The following is a 25947-nucleotide window of genomic DNA, read 5'->3' as shown; positions in this document are numbered from 1 at the left end:
GTAATTAAAGCAGAAAACCAAAAAAAGAAAAAGAAAGCTAAAATCTTTCATATTAAATGTATATGGGATATTCATATTTCATACTTAATGTTTAAAGATGATTTTTTTGATATTTCTCGATTTATTTTTAAAAATTTATTACCGCAATTTTACTCATTAGGTTAAGTACTTTCGATATCAGTTTAAAGTTTTTTGTTATCTGTAATACTTACGGAAAAATCGCCTGTGCACACTTAACGATTACACCCTGTATAGTAATTGAATTATCAATGAAGTAATTCGTAAAATTGAAGTATCTTTTTATACGTGTAACTCCTAACCAAAAAGAAACCTGGCAATAACTAACCTTAGGCCTATATTACTTATAAAGTAGGCGACCATACGTTTTTATCAAATCGCTAGTGCCTTGAAAATTCGCAAAACGGACACAACCGTCAACGACGTCTGCCCTCACGCGTCTGCCCGCGTTCGGGTCGCGCACTCGCGATGAGCCACTTCTTCCCCACCGCACCTACCCCGCTCCCCCCACGCCCCGTTCGCCTGGCACCGCTGCCGGTATTTATCACCGAAACGGTATTTATCGCCGAAATTGCTATGACTCTGCATTTTAAATCTGTGATATCTTCGAAAATATTTATTTAATTTACATGCTGTAAAAAGCCATATTGATCTTTATTAAATGCACAATGTATTTAAGATACTTAAATGGATAAGGATTAATACTGTATTGCTTAAAATCGCTTCGTAAATAAGCCATTATTTCTCGTACAAAGTAAAGGATAAAAAATGGTTATTGTGGGTTATTCCTAAGAGATAAACATTTACCATCACGGACTTTTTTGAAGACCTTTTTAAGTTGTACAATACTGTAGTACATTGTTTTGATCTATCTTGTAGGATTCAGTCAGCGTTTGCAATCTAAGCGCAAAAAATGTGTTTTTTTTACGACCTCACATTAGAAACCTCAAAAATACCTATGTGTTATTCTGATCTATAAACTATATTGTGAAAAGTTTCATTCAAATCCATTCAGTAGTTTTTACTTGAAAGAGTAACAAACATCCATACTTACAAACTTTCGCCTTTATAATAGTAGTAGGATGAATGTTCACTCACTTGGAAACCTGCTTCTTCTATGGCTTCTGTTCCAGTAATTGCGGTAATCCCAATTAATCTTAACACCCTCTCCTCAAGTCTACTCAATGGTTTCCCCTTACCAGGCCCACCACCAGTGCCATGAATATCCCGATTTATAAGGGTAATATTAGTCTTCCAGTCCATATTATGCGAGGCCCCCTAAGGGATGATGCAAAAAGACGGATTTAATTAAAAGATTTTTCGTAAATGCTAAAAAAACGCGCCGTCCAAGGGGCGGGAGGCCGTGGACGGTCGCCCACACCACCCACGCCTTGCGCCGCCTCTGTTAAGTACTTAAGCAACAGCAGACTTTGCTTAGTAATTAATTATCTTATTACCCTTTTCCATTTGTCAGGAGTTTTGTTAACACCATTTCCACCCATTAAATTTAACATTTCGGCTTATTCTTGCCACAGGCGTTCACCCTTACCCTTCCTTGCAGTCCAACTTGTGGCCTTGAAAGATCACCGTGGCTAAAAATAATATTCATAAGATTAGTGTACAGTGAGAATATTAGCCGAGTTTGCTATTCACCCCTTACCCTTCCTTGAAGTCTAACTTGTGGCCTTGGAAGATCACCGTGGCTAAAAATAATATTCATAAGATTAGTGTCGAGTTTCTCTTCATAAGAATAACAAAATGTAAAATAAATGACAGATTTCGGAAAAAATTTAGCTTTCCATGAATTCTATTAGCAAACTCAATTGTTCGGGACTCGACTCGACTTATCACAGAACAAGTAGTATTATAGTTTATCTGATTTATAAGCGCGCGTTTGCGTTTGACAGTAACAGATACTGACTCTTTGACAATTGACTATTGACAGTTGACACTTGCTACACACTATTCCATAGACTAATTATAGAGTGTTTCGGGTAACGCTGCGGAATGGGCGTTCAGCGTTCCATGTGTAGCATGTCTACCAATTTCAACACGCTAATGTCAATTCCTTAGCATGAGTGGAAAACGCTTGCATTGAAAACGCTTGGTTTTTGTCTAGGCCCCCAGATCGTCGGTGATTGTAGTTAGCTAAATGAAACAATAAATCAGTTCAAAATAACATTTATTCACCTAATGTTTTTGAATAAAATTTTGTAGTTCATGTTCTACGAGAAAATGTGTGCGAAATACAGGTGGACACACCTGTATTTCGCACACATTTTCTCATTCTTTCATGTAGGCCACTATTCACTACACCAGTGGTTAATGCTTCTCCTTATGTTGTTAGCAGCATTAATTATCCTTTCTTTGAGAACTTCCACTGACGATATGGGGTTGGGCTCACTGAAAACGAGGCACTTCATGTGCCGCCATACATTAAAAATCCAGGGGGGTCAGGTCGGGACATCTGGATGGCCAGGGTAAAGTCCCACCTCGTCCAATCCATTTGTTAGGGTAGTTAGTGTACAACCATTCCCTAACGCTTCTTCTGAAATGAGCAGGGCAGCCATCATGTTGAAACCACATGTCTCGCATTAATTGTAATGGGAGATCATCTAGTAGGTCACCTAAGTCACCTCTTAAGAAATTTTCATAAGTTTTATCATTGAGGTTGTCTGGAAGAAAGTAAGGCCCAATCAAATAGTTGGAAATGATGCCCATCCACGCATTTACGTCGTTGTGGCCCCTTTACTCTTTTCTTATTTGGATTGCCTAGTTCTTTAGGAGCCCAATGGTGTGCGTTATGGTAATGAGTAAACACTCCTTATCGAATTTGGATTCCTCTGTCCACAACATTAATTTTAGGAAATTCGGGTCCTCGATATCTGTATTGAGCATGAATCTGCCGAAGTCCATGCGTCTCGCGGGATCTCCTTCTTCAATTACATGTACCGGCGTGTAGTGGTATGGATACAGGCCTGCCGTATGAACAGTAAACCACACTTTCCACTGAGTTAGGCTCAGTTCACGGGCAACAATATTGGTCGAAGTGGTTGGGTCTCTTCTGAACCTTTCTACGATTTTGTTGTCTTGTTCCTGGTCGTCATCAATGACACGTGGTCTTCCTAAGTCCGTACGTCGTCGCGAAACAGAGCCAGTTTCGCGAAGTCGTCGGTAAACTCAATCAAAGAATTTCTTACTAGTACTAATAATTTCTGACTCTTATTACTCTATATTTACCTGCCACATGAACACGCCGCTGGTAAGAACCCGCCTTTTCCCAAATTATTCGTTTTCCACAGTTGAATTTGTTTATTACGCTCATAAAGTTTTCTGCCACAATTGTTGTCTCATTAGACAAACGACCTGCATTCAAAGCAATTTTTTCATTGGCTGCATAAATCAGAGCCTCTGGAGCATTATTTTTCAGACTTTCTACATGATTTTCTTCCGTCTTTTCACTTCCATATGTTAATGTTTTATTGATACTGCAGTAGTAATCCTTACAGTTTTCATGTACTCCGTATACATGAAGCGGGCCATTTCTCAAATCTGCTGCCATAGCAGTATGCTCACTGCTACACATGATAATTGTCCGTGCTACTAGTGTAAGCTTCATCACCAGAATATTTCGCCCAGAAAGAGGGAGTTTAGTGTTGGCCAAGATCTAAAATGCACAAAATATAAATACAGAATAATATGCTTCACTGATCCTGAAATTAATAATTTCTTTGGACGAAATAACGCGGAAATTCATAGCAGCAGAAGAAACCATTAAAAAGGCATTCAGACATTTAAAAGACAACTTCTTCTGACGATGACGACTAATGTTTTCTTTTTATTAGACGTGGATGGTTCCGTAACACCAGGGATGGTAAAGGGTGTCTCAGAATGTTTTTCCTTTTTTAATATAGAGTACTAGTGTTAATTTTTACTGAGTCCCTGTTTATCGTCCCAATTTCAGCCTCGAAAAGAATTTCGTTTACTGCCTTTTCGGCGAGCAGTCTTTGAGTTTAAGCAGTAGGATCTATATTTGGCAATGACACTGTTGGAGACACAGGTAGTTGCGATGATTACGACAGATAATTGCAAGCTTTTTCGAGAAGTTCGTTCTGTCTTGTTACTGGTCCCTTCTTCTTAAGTTTTTTTGATGGTGGAGCAGGTTCACCTATAGAATAAAATGAAGGCTCACTATGTTCTTCTTCATTTTCGGAATTATCCAATTCAGAGAATGTGTCCTGAAAAAAAATCTTACTATAACTTATAATCGACATACTTTTCAGGTGCCAACAACAAAAGAAGAATGGATGGACATCGCAAAGGACTTCAAAACATTGCATGGTTTTTACAACTGTCTTGGCGCGCTTGATGGAAAGCATATAAAAATTTAACATCCACCCAATTCTGGATCTCTTTATTACAATTATAAAGGTTACGTTACTTAGTATTGTTCTTGGTTAATGCGAATAAAGAATTTATTATGATTGATGTCGGCTGCGATGGATGAGTTTCCGATGGTGGTGTCCTTTTTTATATCAAATTTTGGGATTCCTATCAAACAGGAAAATTGAATTTGCCCGAGGCGGCCCCAAGCCAAATACTACAGAAACATTTGTATTTACAGCAGACGAGGCTTTCGCCCTTGGGCCTAATTTGATGAAACCATATACGTTAAAATATGCTACAAAAGAGGAACTAACATTTAATTACCGTTTATCAAAAGCTAGAGGTGTGGTTGAGCGTGCATTTGGCATATTAGCTGCCAAGTTCGGTATTTTTCAAAAAGCTATATGGCTAACACCTGCAAAGTCTGCAAAGGTGACAACTGCATATTGTTATTTACATAATTATTGACTTAAAACAGAACCACACTTTTATATTTCGTCAAGTGGAGATAGCCAAAATATTAATGTATCAGAAAGCATGGCATGCTTTAAATAAAAAACTTACCACATCTTTTCATTTTTATTAAAAAATTTCAGCAAATGAAATACCCAAGACTTTGGCTTATAAACATTTTCCGCTGCAGCACCAGATCGCTTCGAATCTATTTTTTTTTTAATTATTTTCTGTAGTTAGATTTCAATGAGTTAATCTTTGCAATTACGTCTTTAGTGGTTACGCCTGGTTTAATTTTCTTAAAAATTTCAAGCAGCTGCTTATAGGCATTCGCCCTTTTCACTTTATTAAGACTGTATTAATTTGAGCTGTCCCATATCTCAGGTAGTGTTTCTAACACAAGTATGAATTCTTTCAAATGTTTTTGATCGTTCGTTTGAGGTACGGCGGGCCCCACCGCCTCAAAATGCGCGTCCTCTTCCATCGCTGATAAAATGAATACTGACGCGATAAATATCGACTAGAGACTAAATGAAATGAAATGAAATGAATGAAATGAAATGAAAGAAAAGTAAATTATAATGGCATTTATCAATTAACCAGTTTTAAGTTTTTTAAAACTATTTAACGGTAGCTCTCTTATATTTTTAGGTAAGGCGTTAAATATATTTATGACCATGGCCATGATATATGCATTTTTTTACATAGTGTTGTTCTGTGCTTTGGTATTATCACCTGGTCGGGTCTCTCTGGCCAAGTTGACAGCTCTTCCCTGCACTATTGAAGATCTTGTGTGGGATATAAACTAGGGGCCATCCAAACATGAGTTTTTGAGCCATTGAAGTTTATGAAGTTGTTTGTGTTGGTTAGTGGCTTTATATGATGCATAATATAGACCACAGAAGCCGCAAGATCGCTTACACAAGTATCCCTCAACACTAGGGCAGTAACTATCATACGGTACTTGCTTTAAATGTGATGACGCGCTCAGTTTTAAAGATAATTGAAGTAATAGTGGAGCGAATTTACCTTCGATATCATCCTTTTCTGTTGTTATTTTACCCGCTTGACGTCTGTCTAACTAAAACAGGTGGTGGCAAAAAACCCTCTCGTAGTAGTCGCCGAAGGCTAGATCGTTGCACACCACAGCACGAAACCACTTCAAATTTTACAATTTGCAGTAAATATTGTGATTCCCGGACATGATTTGCGTACCAAATCGCATCACGTTTCAATGCCTTAGCCTGTTCAACATCCAGTCTAGTTTCTGTAGGCATAATATATTTGGCAACCACAGGATATCCATCAATGACCAATTGGCTCCAAATATTACTCAGTACTGTGCCTCCATTCTCAAAGTTTCGTTTTTCCAAGTCCTGGGCCTCAAGTCTGCTATTACAATAGTGTCAGAATGGTCTATCATTGATTTCAAAATTGTTGATTTTGACAAGTTTGGTAATCTACTATTATAATGGTGTCATTATGACTTTCCAATGGTCAACCACTGACATTCCATTGAAAGAAATGGCTTAGAATGGTAATCTCGTACATAATGACAAATGAATGACTGACGTATGGGGTAATCTGCTAAAATTTTGACAGTTCCTTTGATCATTGACCTACCATTGTATCGTCATTGTGCAGTCATTGCTTATAATAGCTCGGTTGTCGAAAAGAGTTTGTTATCTATCGTGTTTGTATTGTACTTTGTGAAATATTGAGTGGAGAAATGTATTCACTACGAGCAAATATTCTCGAGCTAGCCGCAGTGGATGCTAGAGAAAGAAGACGGGCGGAATGCAAAAGACGTCGTCGAGCCCGTCGCTTGACGAGAATTAGTACAAACCCCTTTATTGATATTTCCGAGGCGGAATTTATACAATATTATTACTATATGCTTTCCACTATAATTCAGCAAGGCTGCCAGAAGAAAAGAATTGCTTACCTGTTGCACTTATTTCACTCTTCTGTGATTTAATTTTCTTTAAGGTTTTGCTTTTGTATTCATTGTAGAACTAAAAAAGTGCAAAAATTATATTAATGATACATTTTGCATACCTATTATTAAATAATACTGTATATAGGTACTTACTGTGCGCCATTCTGCGGGAGTTTTATTGGGGCAGTCCACCGATATGGAATTTAAAATTTGGGCGCATTCCATCCAATATCTTTTGCTTAAACTTCGCCCTTCATTGGTGCGGCTGCAGTAGCCAAGCGCCAGGTCTTGGTGGTTTTCCAAAAAATCAATTAGAGCCGAAATTTGCTCTATTAGCACCATTTTTCAATATTATAAATAAATAAAACACAATGAAAATAAATAGCTAAACACCGGCCGCTAGAATTGTAATGTCACATTTGACTTTGACAGCTAAACAGATAAAACATTATTGAGTTTCACTTTTATCCGCGTTACACATTTTAATGTTTTTGCTATTTACGAACTTGTTACTACTTCAGATAGCTTATAACATTATTAAATAATATGTAAAAATGTTTAAAAATGAAATCTGGCATGAGTAAATGTTAAAATTTAGTAGTAGTTTTTCGAAAATCATTTCTACTACCGGGTTTTATAATAATGGCAATACGACAATGTCATTCTGCCACGATTCCATTACGAGACCACTGACCGACCACTGATCGACCATTATGAATTTAGCAGATTACAAACTTTTATCAAAATGACAATGGGATCGTGTTGGAATGACGAATTTATAAAAAATAGCAGACTTGGGGCCCTGGTCAGTAGTATTGTTACTGGAATCGAGATGTGAACCGAAATTATCGTGTTTTAATACAACACCAGTAAGTTCACGACTAAGAGGAGTGCCACTTCCACTGCGATGACTATTCATCACCTTTTTCAACTCTTTTCTAAATGAACCTTTAAGACTTTGAATTTTTTTAACAACAAAGTCTCTGTTTGCATGAGGCATCCCATTGTTGTGGCAAAATTTATCGATATCGATAATATCGCCGCGATGCTCTCGCTCGTGGAGCTAGCGCCTTATGGTGAATTTGTAAATAAAATAAACATATGGATTTTTTATCCCAAAGAACTGCAAACTATAAAGTATTTTAAAATACTGTTAGGACTGAATGTAGCTTGATTAATTTTAAATAATATCCAGAGAAGGATGAATAAATCGTTTAAATAGGTATACACACATTTTAATTAGAAATAGAAAGAAACTTACGCGGCGACAGACAGAATCAAAAGGGCGCGCGCGGCCGCGGCCTACGATTGAGATTGACCCCTAAATTAGGTACCTAGCTGACCCTGGCCATTGATGATGATGACGCAAAAATACAAAACAGCGCAGTGACAAAACATGATTTCGGAACCCTACTTTATGCGTTATACATTATAACAATCCTTCCTTCTTGCTCAAGACCTTGAATAAGCTTCAATACAGCATTTTGTCCATGGTTTACGTCTACCACTGTCTTCTTTCCCAGTGTATACAATAATATTGAATGAATACCCTTCTGATGTGCACAACTTGTATAGGTTAACCCCCTTTTTTGTGGGATTTATTTTTTATGTATTGGCGAAAACGTAACCGGCCACGCCACGGAATCATGGATTCGTCGATAGATGAGTACTGACCAACGTTACGTGGTGTAATGGACCGAATACGCGGTGTCAGTACAAACGGCGTAACGTGCTCGTCAAAACTCTGTGCTATGCTTTGGCCGTTAGTTCACTCAAGATGGCCGACAGCGAAGATGTGTTGGTATCTTTAATTCTACTTAATTATTGTTTAAACCAAATTAAGAAGAATAAAAAACGTTACTGGACATAAAACTTATATAAAAACAGAGACGTATGTGGTGGTTTGTCAGTGATTGCAATTAAAAAAAAAACAAATGATTGCTGGATAATATAGAAAGAAAGAAAGAATATAAACTTTTTACGCATGACGCCGATAGATTTTGAAGAACTCGTGAATTTAATTACTTGAAGTGAATTAAATAAATTTAATTGGACCAAGTTTACATAAAAAGGATACAAATTTGTTTATTTGCATTATCCATTATCTGTGGATCATAATCTTTGTTACGTGGGTATTTGTAAAATATAGGGCAGTCTTGATTCCATTCGGTGTACGTTATTTATTAATTTATTAATTCCTTAATTCAATCTTATAAATATAACAAAAGCACTAACACTTCGTTTTTATGCAACAGGAGATTCCTATACTAGATTGCAATATATTTTCAAGATATCAAAGCATCGAATAGGATTTATTGTAGAAGAGGTCTTATTGGAGCATTAAAAGAATATGTAAAGGTATGTACTGTTTAATTAAATAATAAAAAGTATTCATTACATATCAAATTATTTAGTTAATTCAATCGCCAAATTCTGATAGAAATTGTTCACTCATAGCTGGTGACCCACAGTCGGTTTGATGGGACGTATCTGATGCAGGTGCTTCAGGGCTTTGCTGTGGCATCGGTGAGGCTCTTGCAATTGGTTGTGTAGAGTATCCTTGTGAATAATAATTGTTAGTATTCATGCCAACATAGTCATATTCTCCGCGATCAGCACTAAACAATATGTTTGATATGTAATGTTGCACATGTATTTTTGTTGTCTTTGAATATGCTCTTAATTTATTTGCCAAAAAAATACCATACGCTTCACATTCGTCAAGATTGTGCGGACTCCGGTAATTGATATTAGGTTTTCTTTGTTTAAATATTGAAAGTAGATGCCATTATCTCTTCGGGGCTTAGAGCAACTGCTTTCTTCCCTTTTTTTGAAGGCGGAGGGCAATCATTGTTATATTTATTGGCAGGCGGGGGGCATTCACTGTCGCATTTATTGGCAGGCGGTTGTTCTGCAGCACCTTCACGTTTACGTAGCTGAAAATAATAATATAAATCATTATTTCAGATGCCAGAAACACCGGAGCAATGGCTGTTTGTAACAAATGACTATGATACTTTGTGGAATTTTCCAAATTGCTTAGGCGCAATCGACGGTAAACATATTATACTGCAGTCACCGATCAACAGTGGAAGTGAATTTTATAATTATAAAGGTTTCTTCAGCATCGTATTACTGGCAGTTGACGCGAAATATAACTTATTGGATGTCAAGGAAGAATATCTGATGAAGGAGTTTTTAACAACAGCTGTGAATTAAACGAAAAACTATAAAACAATGCACTAAAAAACTAGCTGGTGAATACTGGTTGTTCATATCAATTAGCACTTGTTGTGAGGTTGGTGCAAACGACAGCTGGGATGGACATACGTTTTTAGAACTAGTTGTACTGCTTGCTGGTGATGGTGATTCCGAGATGAGGTTTTCGTTTTATATTGCGAATCGACGTTAGAATTTCCACATGCAAATTCATCATTTCTGTTTCATTATGTCCCTTATGTTAGGTAAAAATGACAGCAGCATAGTTAATATAAATATAAATTTAGACTCTTACTTATAAATATAAATTAGAAATTCAGACACATAAAACTGAAAGAATAGAATAAATTCGATTGCTCTGGCGGGTCACGAGTGCCTGAGTTGGTCAGGCATCCGCCCCGGAATGGCGCGAAAGGATGCGGGTTCGAGTCCCGCCTCGTGATTGAATTTTTTTTCTATTCTTTATAAATTTATATTTATAATAAAGCATTTGACTGCCATAAAACCAAAAATATAAATTCAGCAGCATAGTTTCTTTTACATTCATGCTTGAGGTGATTGGGGCAGGATTGTTATCTTTATTAACCCCTTTTTTAATTCGGCCAAGATTTCCCTTTCTAGCACATCTGACTCCCATGTTTTCTTCTTCCGTGCCGGCAATGTGGGTGGTGGTAATTCATTATTAGGCTCATGTATTTGTTGTTGATGAACACGGTCTTGACATCAAAGGATTTTCTGTGTTAGTTAAATTTGAATCTGTGTCTGCTTTGTCTACAACTATTAACACGTTCACTGCGTAAATAAGTGTTGACTACCTGACGAAATGTGCGTTATGAGATAGAAAAACCCCAAATAAAGATAAAAAAAATTTGGGGTTTTTCTACTCATAACGCACATTTCGTCAGGCATCACGACTCTTCATTGTTCCGCGCTTCTTAGCGTAGCAACCCACGCATCTTCTTTTCTTTTCGCCTTTCTTCACAAACGTGTGTTTCTTTTTTAATTCCACGACACGAGAACTACCTGAAATAATGAAAGGTACGATTTAATTCTCAGTTAAAACCATAAGACGAAATGTACGTTCTAAAGTGTGTGTGTGTGTCTCTGTGTGTGTGTCTCTGTCTGTGTGTATCTGTGTGTGTGTGTCTGTGTGTCATTGTGTGTGTGCGTTTCATTAATTGGAATAGTATAAACAAATTTTAACCAATTACCTGTATTAGTTTCTCTCATTGGTGTTAACGTAAGTGCTTCTATTATCGCTTCATAAAATTCTTTCTTGGATATTCGGTTTTCTTTTCCCCAATTATACACCAACCAACGGTTGACCAACGATGTTTCCAAACAAGAGCTCCATCATAACTTTACGGTACCATTTTAATCCTCTTTTTAGTGATGTATAATCATATTGATAAGCTTTCGTGGCTTGCATATATTATAAGCTATAGCTAAGTCACTCTTATAATATATTTTACCTCTAACAAGCACGTTGCCAGGTTTCTTAGAACGTTGAAGAATAAATCTTTTACATTGGTTAAATTGAATATTCCATGTCGTAATGGGTTTGATGATGTCTTTGATAGATGTTTTCCAGTCATAAACACTGCAGTCATCACCAAATTTCACCAATGACGCATTTGCGGATATAATATTAAAGATTTCTTTGGGATGAATGACAAGTGACAACCTCTATTTTTTTCGATGACTCCGAAAAATCCTAAATTATATTCGGAATTGAAAATATGCCGAAAGTATGTCAGTAAAGTATGTAAGAAAATATCCTTGCTTCTTCGGCAATAATGAGACTCTATGCATTTTAGGCTTTGAATAAACCGATGAACTGATTATTTTTTCTGTGCGTATTTGTCAGTCTTCCGATCACCTACGAGCTTCACGAGGAAATTCTCCAGTTTCATAAAACTTTTTCATCAAGTACTACACAGAGAGGAAAAATTTTTGGCAGATTGGCACTCTCTTTTTGTTAACGAATACGGAATAGTTAGTTTTGTATTTCTGTTTACCTTTAAAATTAGCTTTTTTTTTAGATTCCTGTATTGAACACAGCTTAAAAAGAATTGTGTCTTGGTCATGCTTTGTTTAATTCTTATAAAAATCTTGATGTATTTTTGATAAATCGTTCATTGTTCATTTTGCACATAGCAGTAATTTCGTATTATGTTCGCATACTCGAGTTGGCAGTTCTTTCGCCGAATATCTAAAAAAAAAATATACTATTATCGATGAAATTCAAATACCGTATCTTCTGAAAAGTTTTTAATATTACTTGACCCTGGCTAAATCCACAAATCATGCGACCCCATAATTAAGAAGTAAAAAGAAAGTCGAAAGAGAGTTGGCGCGAAAGCTTCTAGACAACATGTTGTAGGCCTTGTTTTATTTTAAAAAAATTAGTATATTTGTGAGTTTTATTGCATAAAATAGGAGGCATTTTATGTAATAGCGTTCTACGTAAGTGCACAAGTGAAGTAAAAGTCAAACGGGCTTATGAGGCGCTCAATTTGTGGATCGGGAGTTTTTTCGCGCCAACTCCATAGAAAGGCTTTGGTAAGGTTGCCTTCGCTTTACCAGAGTATGACATGACTTGACTAAGGACTGACTGACTGACTATGGACTATGACTGACTTGAATACTAAAGAAATTAATATACGAAGACTTGGCTGTATGTGCACCGATCCCTTTGCCTGCTCGAAAGAGCGAAGATAATAAAAAAAGAAGAACCAGTTAAAATGGATTTAGGCAACCCTACATTCATACAATCATAGCACATACCTCAATCCTTTGGCAATATCTGTTTTCCGTTTTGTAGAATCCCTTTTCTTCTTTCGTGCATACTTATTATTTACACGGGTCGGGTGGACGTCCATATCCAGATTTTTAATCTTGAAACTAAGTTTTAAAGTTAATTTAATAATAAAACAAGAAAATACATGCACATAACTTTCAGCTAAAAGAACGTGGACGCCATTTTGATGCCCCACCGAATAAACGCCTGTGATTGGCTGCCACTGACAGATTGCTGTTTTTAAAACTAATAGTCAGCAGGTTGCTGTATTTGATACTAACATCGTGGCAGGCAGTTGTAGTTTAACATTTATGGGTGTTTAAGTTGCATAAGTAAATATGTTATAGTACTAAGTTTAACATTAGATGGCGCCACGCGCTCATTGAATGGCGCTATTGAAATTCTTTCTGCAAATTGTATAAGTGTTTTGTTGTCTTCATTAAAACGATCTTTGTGCACAATAATTTGTTTTATTTCCATTCACATTGGTTAGATAACTGTACATGGTCCTTCGAGCCGGATGTGGGAGATTTAGTTCTAATAAAGGAAGACGGATTACCTCCCGCTCGATGGCTGTATGGAGTGATCGTAGAGAAGCATCCTGGGCATGATGGGGTTACACGCGTTTGCAGCCTCAAATGTAAGGGCCACATTATCAAACGTCCTCTGTCCAAACTAATATTTATTCCAAATTCAGAGTGATTATACAGGGTGTCCCGTAAGTAGTGGACCAACGGGTTATGGGGAGTAGAGGGACTTATTATCAGCGTTGCCAACGTCCGAAGTCAGGATTCCCCAAAACTCTAACCGAAAATCCCCAATTTTGGGGAATAAAAAATCGATAATCCCCACATATTCCCCACACGTTTTCAGACAGTGAAATAAAAGCCATATTCACACGATTTCATAGAAATAAGAATTTAAATCCAAATAGGTACTTTTGTGTATTCGAAATTACATTTCCGCACCCGGCTTCGCTCGCGTTTTCAAAGAAAAACCAGCATAGTTCCCGTTCCTGTGGGATTTCTAGGATAAAAAGTAGCCTGTCTTATTCTGGATTTTCAGCTACCGTCATACCGAATTTTATTGTAATCGGTTCAGTAGTAGGTACTATTTCGCATTCGTAAACTTTCGCATTTATTATATTAGAAGGATAAACGTAAATTTATGTAATTACTGCTCTGCATCTGCATCTACTTTGCGGCATATTTTTTTTGCAAGTCATTTGTTGGTTCGAATTTTAAACATCACCTTTCTTCTTTATCTCTTCTCTAGTCGACATACGTGAGACCCTTAAACTAACCCTTAAATCATTATGTAGTCTCGTTGGACAGTCTCGTCTATGGTATCAGGTATGTCACGTCAATATCTTACGTTGAGAAATAACCTTGCGCCTACTTGCATCGTCTACGTGCATTGTCTACATTCTGAGATGTTACATCATTTTCCAGAATCAGAAATTGCTGCAGGACTGATTTAAGTGATTTGATTTTTAGTTGCTGAGCTTCTGAAGGATTCACTATCGATATTCATAATGAAATAATGTGCCAGTAAAGTCGAAAAACTTTGTTGTGTTAGTAGTCAGTTCAATATAAAAGGCTAGGCAATACTTATAAAAATATGCGATAACATAACGGGGAACATTTACTTTTATTTCTTCTATTTTCAGTTCAAGAAATGTCAAATTGTCAAAATGTCTAAATTCCCCGCATTTTCCCCACACCAACGCTCTCCCCACAAATTCCCCAATCGGGCTGAATATCCCCACAGTTTGGGGAATTCCCCACACATTGGCAACCCTGCTTATTATCTAACAAAAATAATAAAATTTATTGTCCTAGACCATAAAGTTTTTGATTTATGTTTTATTTTCAAAATTTGATAAAAATATCATCCACATAAGCTTAATATGAACTTTTACCATTTCTGTTTTTATTTTATTCTTATTTTTTTGTTCAAGGTTGTTAAGAATACATAAGTCTTCCTAATTAAAATAATACTCAAGCATAATTAACAACAACAAGAAAATTAGACCAAAAAATAGAGCAAAATTTTACGTTTTAAAGTTTACGGACTGAAGTTTGAACAAAGCTGGTGTAAAAAAAATGTATGGTAACCCTGTGGAACTTTATTTTAAAAACTTCTACATCTCATGCAAATTACAAAAAGGTATAATTATGTGGTATAAAGTATTAAAAAAAAATGTTAAATTGGCGTACAACATTCAAATTAGAAATTATCAGGTAGTCAACTCATTAAGTTATTCCGAGAATTATTGCCTTTATGGGCGCGCGCTGGAATTCTTTTGTATTGTTTCTGGCCAATCATAGACGATACTTGAACCCACTATTATTTTCTTTGACTTTCAACTATTTCAGTGACTTGCTTATAGCTCGGAACTACACGCGTGTTTAGCTTGATCCCGTCATTACGATATTATTCTTTGTTGAAGTACGCTTGAATTTGGATGTTGTTCGACTTTGGTTTTTTGAAGGAAAATGCTTAATACATACACTCCACGTGAATATGCAGAAAAATGTTCGATGTAACAATGAAATACTCGACAAGCAGCACGTGTTTATCGTGAGCGTTATCCCTATCGGGATTGCTATCCTGATCACCGATTTTTTCTCAGAGTAAATAACTCATACCATAAAGGTCGTATTCCTGGAATTGGAAATCGAGTAGGAAGGCCTAGATCAGTCGATGATCGTCTAATATTGACAGAAGTAGAAGAAGATCCTTCAACCAGTACTCGCGGTATTGCTAGACGCACTGGTGTACCAATAAGTACAGTGCATCGCATATTGAAGAGAAGTACATAATTTACACCCGTGTCATGTACACTGAGTTTGAAGCATTGATACCAGGTGATTATCAATGACGAATTAATTTTTGTCAAGAGATGTTTCGTCGATGCTGACAGGATCAAATTTTTTTTAACTCAATACTTAATTTTTTTAACATTTCTGCATATTCACGTCGAGTGTATGTATGTATTAGGCAATTTTCTTCAAAAAACTAAAGTCGAACAATATCTAAATCACAAGCAAAATCAGTGTCCAATTCAAGCGTACTTCAACAAAGAATAATATCGTAATGACGGGATCAAGCTAAACACGCGTGTAGTTCCGAGCTATAAGCAAGTCACTGAAATAGTTGAAAGTCAAAGAAAATAATAGTGGGTTCAAGTATCGTCTATGATTGGCCAGAAACAATACAAAAGAATTCCAGCGCGCGCCCATAAAGGCAATAATTCTCGGAATAACTTAATGAGTTGACTACCTGATAATTTCTAATTTGAATGTTGTGCGCCAATTTAACATTTTTTTTAATACTTTATACCACATAATTATACCTTTTTGTAATTTGCATGAGATGTAGAAGTTTTTAAAATAAAGTTCCACAGGGTTACCATACATTTTTTTTACACCAGCTTTGTTCAAACTTCAGTCCGTAAACTTTAAAACGTAAAATTTTGCTCTATTTTTTGGTCTAATTTTCTTGTTGTTGTTAATTATGCTTGAGTATTATTTTAATTAGGAAGACTTATGTATTCTTAACAACCTTGAACAAAAAAATAAGAATAAAATAAAAACAGAAATGGTAAAAGTTCATATTAAGCTTATGTGGATGATATTTTTATCAAATTTTGAAAATAAAACATAAATCAAAAACTTTATGGTCTAGGACAATAAATTTTATTATTTTTGTTAGATAATAAGTCCCTCTACTCCCCATAACCCGTTGGTCCACTACTTACGGGACACCCTGTATACAATTGTAACTTACCTTTCATATTCGTGATTTGCCTTAAGTACTAAGTGAAAATAAACGCTGCACATTTTTTTTTTTTTTTTTTCAAGTTGTGTTGTCTCTTGATTAGTAAACTAACTTCTCCTTCACGTACTCCCCTACGGAGTTCTCCCTTACCTCTCCTATTCTGCTTCTCTGACGCCGAATAGAGTTTGAAACTACTGGAGGGACTCTAAAGCCTCCCGCTTTGAGCAGCATGTACCAGGTTGAAGGGTCCCTACCCTGAGTTTCTATCCACAACCAGTCCTCCTTTGTTTTAGTTGACTTAGTTTCTCCCTCAGGCGTGTTGTCGTCGTCATCATCATCTAGTAGGTCGGCTTCCTCATCCTCCCCTGTTTTCCCGGTTTGCGGGTCAGTGGAATAGTTGACGCCTTCTTTCTCGAATTGTGGTGTCAAGTCGCCTCCTCGGGCAAACGCCCAGACAAGTACAATTGCATTTAACCCTATATCGGCGAGGTTGCCTTCAAAATTCATCCTCGCATTTATAGATCTCTTATGACCAATGAGGGATCCGAAGATGTGAATCCAATGAAATAGGTACGGATTTGCATTCGACGAGTAAGCACTTCTACTCACTAAATTCAGGTCTGACTGATAAGGAAAGTATGAATATTTATCCCCCGACTCCTGCCCGGGGTGTGTCAGTCTGAGAATCTCATCGCCCATTGTCGGGATGAACACCCAATCCATTAGACTTCCGGCATCAATGTTTAATATTCCCATGGCGAATCCCATTGATAGGAGCCCTGCGCAGTCCCTGAACCGAGTCCCTAATGATCCCATTCTTAGTATGGTGAAAGTGAAATCATTGCATATAGGCGTTTTTTAATGCTTGAGAAACGATTGTCTAATAACCCTGGCTTAAAGGAGGAGTATTGCAAGGTAATAAAGGAATACTTGGATATGGGTCACATGGAGTTATGTAAAAAGGGGGAGAAACAGGGTGCCATATACTTACCCCATCACGCGGTAATTCGAGAAGATAAAGACACTTCAAAGGTCAGGGTTGTATTTGACGCCTCATGCAAGGGATCAAATGGGGCATCCCTTAATAGTGATCTTATGGTAGGTCCTAATTTACAACCGGAATTGAGACATTTAGTAATGAGATGGCGCTGCTTCCCCATATCATTAGTTGCAGACATAGTTAAAATGTATCGCCAGGTTAAGGTGACGGACGAAGACGCTGATTACCAGCGTATTCTCTGGCGCGTGAACCCTGATGATCCGATTCAACATTTCCGGTTGCTACGGGTCACCTTTGGAACTTCATCGGCGCCTTACTTAGCCGTTCGTGCACTACAACAGGTAGCCCGAGATGAAGGGTCCAATTTCCCGGCGGCGGCGGAACGAGTTTTTACTGATTTTTTTGTCGACGATTTAATGACTGGTTGTCATACAGTGGAGGAGGGAATGCAAATTTATACGCAAATGACTAAATTGCTCAAGTGTGCAGGATTTCCTCTTCAAAAATGGTCCAGTAATAGTAAGGAACTTTTAAAGAACATCGGGAAGAGTGACGCTCCAAACCTCGGGATCAAGATTGACGAAATTACTAAGATTTAAGGAATAGCATGGAACAGAGAAATGGATAATTTTCATTTTAAGGTGAAGTTACCAACCCTGGGTAATAATTTGGTGACGAAACGACGAGTTATATCCGATATTGCTAAATTATTCGATCCTTTAGGCTGGATAGCACCGGTTGTAACGAAGGCTAAAATCTTTATTCAAAGGCTATGGCTGTCAGGTATAGATTGGGATACTCAATTGAGTCCCCAGTTACTAGAGGAATGGTTAAGTTTTAGAGAGGACTTAATCAATCTGGAGTCTTTCGTAATTCCTCGTTGGATGCAACTCAATAAGGGTGACTTGGTTTTGGAACTCCATGGCTTTTCAGATGCTTCCAACTTGGCGTATGCAGCCGTCGTTTATGCTAGAGTTGTTGATAAAAATAGAAATATTCATGTTCATCTCGTTACGTCTAAAACTCGTGTAGCACCGATAAAGCAGATTTCAATACCCCGCCTGGAATTGTGTGGGGCAGTCTTACTATCAAAATTGCTACACGAAGTAAGCAATGTATTGAATGTTTCAAAGAATAACATTCATGCTTGGACAGACTCAACCATTGTACTCGCATGGCTTAGTAGCCATCCAAGTAGATGGAAAACATTTGTTGCAAATAGGGTTTCTGATATTTTAACTTCAATGGACGGCAATCAATGGTCTCATGTTTCCAGCGAAGACAATCCTGCAGATAGCGCGTCGCGGGGTCTTCTGTCTAGTGAATTGGTTTGTAATGATCTCTGGAAAAAAGGACCCGATTATTTACACAAGTTTGAGATAAAATACAATAAAACCATTTTAAAGGATACTCACCTTGAAGAAAAACCATCAAACCGGAAGTGCAACCTAGTTGTTACTGACGATGATGATGCTGAAGAATTGCTTTCAAAGTTTTCTTCACTGAAAAAACTTACCCGGGTGATTTCATTCTGTCGAAGAACACTGCGTTGGAGAAAATCTGAGAAGAAGAATACACATCTAGTAAATAGGTTATCAGCGAGTGAAATAAAGGAGTCATTACGTACCTGCATAAAAATGTGCCAAAGAAAATATTTTACCGAGGAAATTCGGAGTTTGTCGTCTTCGCAGATGGTCCATCGGAAGAGCACGCTCATTTCGCTGGATCCGTATCTCGATGATCATCAAATTTTGAGAGTTGGTGGTCGTCTCAATAATTCTGTTTTCAATGAGGATATGAAACATCCAATCATAATTCCCCATCGCATTTCACAAAATTACTTATTGACGAAGCTCATGTAAGCACATTGCACGGAGGTCCGCAGATAATGCTTAATTATTTGCGGTCCATGTATTGGATTATTGGTGCCAAGGGATTGGTTCGCCAGTTTGTAAGAAGATGTGTAACTTGCACGCGATATTCAAATCAAAATAATCAGCCAATGATGGGTCAATTACCGACAGTCAGAGTAACATCACATCGCCCATTCAGCAAAACGGGAGTGGATTATGCCGGTCCAATAGCCATAAGAGCTACAAAGGGAAGGGGTCATCATGCAACAAAGGGTTACATTTGTGTGTTCGTTTGCATGTCAACAAAGGCGGTACACTTAGAAGTGGTCAGTGACATGACGGCAGAGGCTTTCATAGCAGCCTTTAAAAGACTAGTTGCTAGGCGCGGGCATGTCACAGAAATGTGGAGCGACAATGGCACAACATTTGTGGGTGCAGCTCGACAACTCACTGAGTTATTCGACATCGAGAGCTCGATTGTTGCCACCGAAATCGCCGACTGGTTAGCGTCAAATGGAACGGATTGGCATTTCATTCCGCCTCATTCACCAAATTTCGGAGGATTGTGGGAGGCGGCTGTAAAGTCAATTAAATTCCATTTGGCCAGAATTGTGGGAAATGCCACACTGACATTCGAAGAGATGTCCACCACTCTCGCTCAAATTGAGGCATGCCTCAATTCAAGGCCTATTTCGCAGCTCACAAGTGACCCACAAGATCCCTGTCCGCTGACGCCAGGTCACTTTTTAGTAGGTGAGCCTCTTGTGTTGGTTCCAGACGACAATTATGAGAAGGCAAATGTCACTAATTTGAAGCGATGGCATCTCACACAAAGAATGACACAAACCTTCTGGCGCAGATGGACTGAGGAATACCTCACCCAACTGCAACAACGCTACAAATGGAGATGTCGTATTCCGGAACCGAATGTGGGAGATTTAGTTCTAATAAAGGAAGACGGATTACCTCCCGCTCGATGGCTGTATGGAGTGATCGTAGAGAAGCATCCTGGGCATGATGGGGTTACACGCGTTTGCAGCCTCAAATGTAAGGGCCACATTATCAAACGTCCTCTGTCCAAACTAATATTTATTCCAAATTCAGAGTGATTATATACAATTGTAACTTACCTTTCATATTCGTGATTTGCCTTAAGTACTAAGTGAAAATAAACGCTGCACATTTTTTTTTTTTTGCACTAACAAATTTAAATCTAAAAGACAAATTAACTGTAACAAATTCATATTAAATAATTAAACGTAATAAATTATAGCAACAATAAAGTATTGAAATATTTTAGGCATTTATGAAATACTAGTATGTATTATGGTTTAAGTTAAAATTGGCTTACTAAGTGATGCTATAGCAATGCTAAAAAATAAATTTATGTTTCTTTATAGATGTATAATAATATTGTGTTACTGGTAAAGGGTTTAATGTATTACAACACATGTATTTTAATTGTCAATCAACATTAAGTTTTGTTTTATGGACTAGGTCCATGGGGGGCGGTATGTTTAAGTTGCATAAGTAAATATGTTATAGTACTAAGTTTAACATTAGATGGCGCCACGCGCTCATTGAATGGCGCTATTGAAATTCTTTCTGCAAATTGTATAAGTGTTTTGTTGTCTTCATTAAAACGATCTTTGTGCGCAATAATTTGTTTTATTTCCATTCACATTGGTTAGATAACTGTACAATGGGCGAATTTTTTTAAAAGTGTACCTAAGTTAAAATGAAGGTCCTCATTTTTTTTTTGTTTTGTTTTCAATATGTGTAGTTGAATTCTTATTGTCTATTAATTGAACTTTAAGAAAATGTACAGAATATTTAAATAGCTGCTACAAATTATTCATAATTGTTATTGCACGCCTCATAAGCGAAGCGTTGAGGTGGGTACTACTGTCGCTTCGCGCAAAACATCTGATTTTTCAAACTTAAAATGTCTTTATGTATCATACATTGCACTTGTAAGATAATACATACACACACATATTAAGAAAAAACACTATTTTTAACGTTCATGATATTTTTGATGTCATTTTTGTTATTTAAACTAGTTAAAAAACAGTTTAAAAAAGTTCTGTCTTGGACGTCCGTGTGTCTGTATGTGCGGATCCTTTTTCTTGTTAACACGATAGCGACCGAAATACTTTACTAATCGAATCTTTTTTTTTCTCTTACGCTTGAGTATGCTCAGGAATAGAACCCTTTCATTTTTCAGGGTCTGATTCGATGTGGTTTAATTGTTATTAAATAAACAAAAAAAAAACTCGGCTGTTTTTTTTTTTTTTTTTTTTTGAAGTGAATTTTTATATTTTTATTGAAATTGATTCCAGAAGATTACTGGGAACTTTTAAAAAATTCATTTTGTTACTTTTATTAGTAGGTACGATCCTTATAAGTATTTTAGTGTATTCAACCAACTTAAAAAAGTGTGACTATTTTACAACAATTTGAATATGAATTGTATTATTGTATACAATATCGAAGCTTTTTAAGTAATGTATAAAATACTTTTTTAAGAATTATTATCATACATAATATTATGTTACCGGCAATATATTAAAACCGGCATTGTATGCAATTCTTAGTAAATGTATGTTATTCCGAGAAACAGTCGGAATGAAATAAATTAAATTCGTCACATTACCTACTTATATCTTTAAATCTGAACTTTTCCTAAGTAGCAAACACATTTGCAAATGTGGGTGGTTTTTGGGGTAGCTATTAACCAATATGAGGTCAAAACTAAAATCCAAGATGGCGCCGACGAAAATTTGAAATCTTTTCGTCATGGGTGTCATTTTCATGGTTTTTGGGGTAGCTATTAACGAATATGAGGTCAAAACTATAATCCAAGATGGCGCTGATGAAAATTTGACTTTTTTTCGTGATGGGTGTCATTTTCATGGTTTTTGGGGTAGCTATTAACGAATATGAGGTCAAAACTAAAATCCAAGATGGCGCCGACAAAAAATTTACATCTTTTCGTCATGGGTGTCATTTTCATGGTTTTTGGGGTAGCTATTAAACAATATGAGGTCAAAATTAAAATTCAAGATGGCGCCGACGAAAATTTTACACATTTTCGTCATGGGTGTCATTTTCATGGTTATTGGGGTAGCTATTAACCAATATGAGGTCAAAACTAAAATCCAAGATGGCGCCGACGAAAATTTTACATATTTTCGTCATGGGTGTCATTTTCATGGTTATTGGGGTATCTATTAACCAATATGAGGTCAAAACTAAAATTCAATATGGCGCCGACGAAAATTTTACATCTTTTTTCTCTTACGCTTGAGTATGCTCAGGAGTAGAACCCTTTCATTTTTCAGGGTCTGATTCGATGTGGTTTAATTGTTATTAAATAAACAAAAATAATAATTAATAAATAATTATTAAAAAAAATTATGAGGCGTGCACTTTTGGATTTTCCAAACTATTTGATGATTATGATGCCCTGAAGATGTTGACGGCTGATTATTATGTCTATACTCTTGAAAACGTTGTAGTTGTTAGTGTAGTTACATCTATTTTGTAGCAATTTGCGTCCCAAGTGGTTTAGGTTGGCATTATGACTCCCTATTCCTCATCAGACTTGTCATTATCCTCATCTGTAGCCTGATCACTCCGTTCAACAGGTGGTTCAACATAAATCAAGTTTTCCGCAGTCTGATTATCATCCTCGCATTCTAAAGCCAATAAAATTTTATGCACGTTCAAGCTGTAACAAGCAAGCAAAAACCACATCTTAGAGCCCAATAGGCATGGCGTCCGATTTATCGGACGGCAGTAAAATCACACACATAAAAACTGAAACGGCAAACGGCACTCCCGGAGTGCAAACCGTCTTTTTTTTTCTCCTATCTATACATATAATAAATCTGTAGAAGGGTCAATTCTGTACATTGAAAATATTGAAAAAATAAATAGTAGGGGGTGTTACTGGATCGATACCAAACCCAAATATGTGATAAAAAAAAATTTTGTCTGTCTGTCTGTCTGTCTGTATGTGAAGGCATCACGTGAAAACTAACGGTTCGATTTCGATGAAACTTGGTATAGTTACTATACCTTATTATCCTGGGCATAAAATAGGATACTTTTTATCCCGGAAAAATACGTAGAAAAAAAAATCTTAATTTTTCCGCGCGGACGTAGTCGCGGGCGGAAGCTAGTATGGCAATAAGACTGAACTATTTGCCGGTGTCAAGTTTTAAAAGGTAGGGAAACATTATGTCTCTTTATTATGTTTGTTGTTGTAACATTATGTTCTATACATATTTACAGACTTACGCACGAGTATAATCAGAGAAGCAGCAATATAACATTTAAACATTATACAACATTTACACACACATATTCACAACACTAAACTACATATGTAGTTACCTAAATAAAAAATTATAGGTAAAAATCAAAAACTAGCACAACTTTAAAAAAGGACATACATTTATATGCATACATTTATATAATTATTTATAGACGAGATAAGAATTACATATTGTAACTTTTATCGACCTGTTGAAAAAATTGTAGTATTTTTTTTAAATAAGAGTATTTTAACTAAAACAGCAACACCGTCGTATCCGTCAGTTCTATCATCCCTCAAACAAATGTCAAGGTAACCAGGGATACGAAAATTTAAATATGGTTTTAACCAAGTCTCGTTTAGTGAGATTACTATTGGATTATATATTTAGGTATTAATGATATGGAACAACTCTGATTTTTTAGGAAGAATGCTCCTGCAATTCCAGTGTATTATGTTCGAAGCCTTTGTTATGAATTGTGTTACTAATCATTTTATTAAGTAATGCAACGTTGGACGGTCTTAATGTTTGACTCTGTTTTAATAAATTTATTAATGCAACTATAATTTCCATTAATTCACAATTTTTTGTATCACTAGGCTAAGATTTGTATGCACAACCATTGTCAGGTGTAGGCATTTGGCACTCTTTAAACAAAGTGTCGTGAGCAGCTCTATCATAGCCTTGACTACTTTAAGGAGGAGAGCGTTGTTTTTTAAAAACAGTCTTTTTATAAGAGGTATTTAAATTAGCATTCTGTAATGGATGTTTTGGTGAGACTTGCAATGTTGAAGTGGTGAGCACTTCAGCATAAGGTTTTTTCGATTGTGGGTGTAATTTCAGTGCCTCTCCATATGACAAGTTTTTTTGAGCCATAGTATGTTTAATTTGTTTTTGATTATATTCAGGACAGTTTTTATTATTTGCAAAATGGAAACCAGAGCACATTATAGACGATGCACCATCCTCTTCAACAGAGCAAGTTTCACCACTATGATCCTGCCCACATTTGTAGCAACGGGGCTTGGATCTACAAATCGATTTTGTGTGACCATATCTACAGCAATTATAACATTGAATGGTTGGAAATATATATAGCTCCACAGGTAAGGAATTAAAGCATATGAATATTCTATATGCCCATCAAAAGTTAGTATGAAGACTGTGAAGGCTTCCATGTGACAGCACCATCAACAGTAACTTTAATTGATTCTGCGCACTTTAATTATAGAGCCACATCCATTAGATTAGGAACAACTATATTATCGTTAATTTCTTTAGGAAACCATTCTGTTGGAATGCCTCTTACTAACCCTATCCTAGAAACATGAAAGCTTGGGATTTTTGCTCGTAAATTAAATGTCTTAGAGACATTATTATAACATTTATTATTAATGAATGAATGAGCATCTTGTGCAGTTGAAAAAGCGACGACACATCTATTTCTGACTATTCTTTTGACACTGCCTGCTACAATATTAAAAAAAATATATTTTTCAAAAAATTTCCAAATGTTATAGGATGTAAACTGGAACACAAGGAGATGATTCTATTCTTTGGACATGAACAATAAATAGGAAAGCATCCTGTTCAGTGTATAAATTTCTGATTAAAGAATTAGATTGCAAACCAACTGAAATATTTTCCTTAACCGATACTGAGTTTGTATTAGAATTTACACTTTGGCGACCACTCTCTGAATTTTCTAGGCTTTAGGTATTTAAATTTTTCCCGCGCTTCCTTTTTCTATTGACCCACTGGTTGCCTGCCTCTTTAAAAGATTTTAATGTATCTTGTGATAATCGGCTTTCAAATTGTTTCTTAAACTGCTCATTGCTATCTATATTGCTCATTTGTTGAGTATCTAATAGGGTATATTGATTGGCTTCAGAGAATTTTTTTCATCAGCACTTTCATGTCTTCATCCAAAGGTAATACTTTATCTGTGACCATATTTCTCGTCTTTCTAGTCTTTTCTGCGTTCGATGAAATTTCCCACTGCCAATTTGCTTCTAATAACATTTTGAACTCGTCTAGTTTCTTTTTTTATGATCTTTTTCAACAAAGCTTTATTGTCTAAAATAGTCTATGTGTAAAGTATTTCGACACAGCTTCAGCTCAGCTTAGCAGCTTAATGAAGGTCTCAAACGTGCAGGAATGCTCGTAATGTCTAC

The 25947-nt window shown here is 36.5% G+C and overlaps 2 protein-coding genes, 3 long non-coding RNA genes and 1 pseudogene across 7 annotated transcripts in view; 4 read left to right on the top strand and 2 right to left on the bottom strand.

The window, feature by feature from the left end:
- LOC149896391 (uncharacterized) overlaps window positions 1–4965 on the top strand; it is a 32132-nt gene extending 27167 nt beyond the window's left edge. For both annotated transcript variants that reach the window (XR_016458384.1, XR_016458383.1), the window contains exon 5: window positions 4302–4965. This is a non-coding gene — a long non-coding RNA (uncharacterized LOC149896391). The remainder of the gene's footprint in view (window positions 1–4301) is intronic.
- Window positions 4966–6488: 1523 nt separating this feature from the next.
- On the bottom strand, window positions 6489–7263 carry LOC149896390 (uncharacterized). Its single transcript, XR_016458379.1, has 2 exons — window positions 6950–7263; window positions 6489–6872 (listed from the first exon to the last, which is right to left on the bottom strand). It is a non-coding gene; the product is annotated as an uncharacterized LOC149896390 (long non-coding RNA).
- Window positions 7264–7756: 493 nt separating this feature from the next.
- On the top strand, window positions 7757–10198 carry LOC149896389 (uncharacterized). Of its 2 annotated transcripts, none has more exons than XR_016458380.1 (2): window positions 7757–9322; window positions 9764–10198. It is a non-coding gene; the product is annotated as an uncharacterized LOC149896389 (long non-coding RNA). The 2 variants fall into 2 exon arrangements; XR_016458381.1 differs by having other exon boundaries at window positions 9019–9154.
- Window positions 10199–17459: 7261 nt separating this feature from the next.
- Window positions 17460–18197, top strand: LOC149896388 (uncharacterized). Its single transcript, XM_090118425.1, has one exon. It carries the CDS (start codon window positions 17460–17462, stop codon window positions 18195–18197), a length of 738 nt encoding a protein of 245 aa, XP_089974551.1.
- A 1406-nt stretch (window positions 18198–19603) lies between these two features.
- Window positions 19604–20560, top strand: LOC149896387 (uncharacterized). Its single transcript, XM_090118424.1, has one exon. It carries the CDS (start codon window positions 19604–19606, stop codon window positions 20558–20560), a length of 957 nt encoding a protein of 318 aa, XP_089974550.1.
- A 3331-nt stretch (window positions 20561–23891) lies between these two features.
- LOC149896386 (uncharacterized) lies at window positions 23892–25626 on the bottom strand (annotated as a pseudogene).
- Window positions 25627–25947: the final 321 nt, after the last annotated feature.

This window comes from Colias eurytheme, chromosome 29 (genome assembly GCF_061535395.1).
Source record: "Colias eurytheme isolate Ceu_HAF_F1 chromosome 29, ilColEury1 Martin Lab GWU primary, whole genome shotgun sequence".
NCBI classification, from domain to species: domain Eukaryota; kingdom Metazoa; phylum Arthropoda; class Insecta; order Lepidoptera; family Pieridae; genus Colias; species Colias eurytheme.
This window is presented reverse-complemented; position numbering and strand designations above follow the sequence as displayed.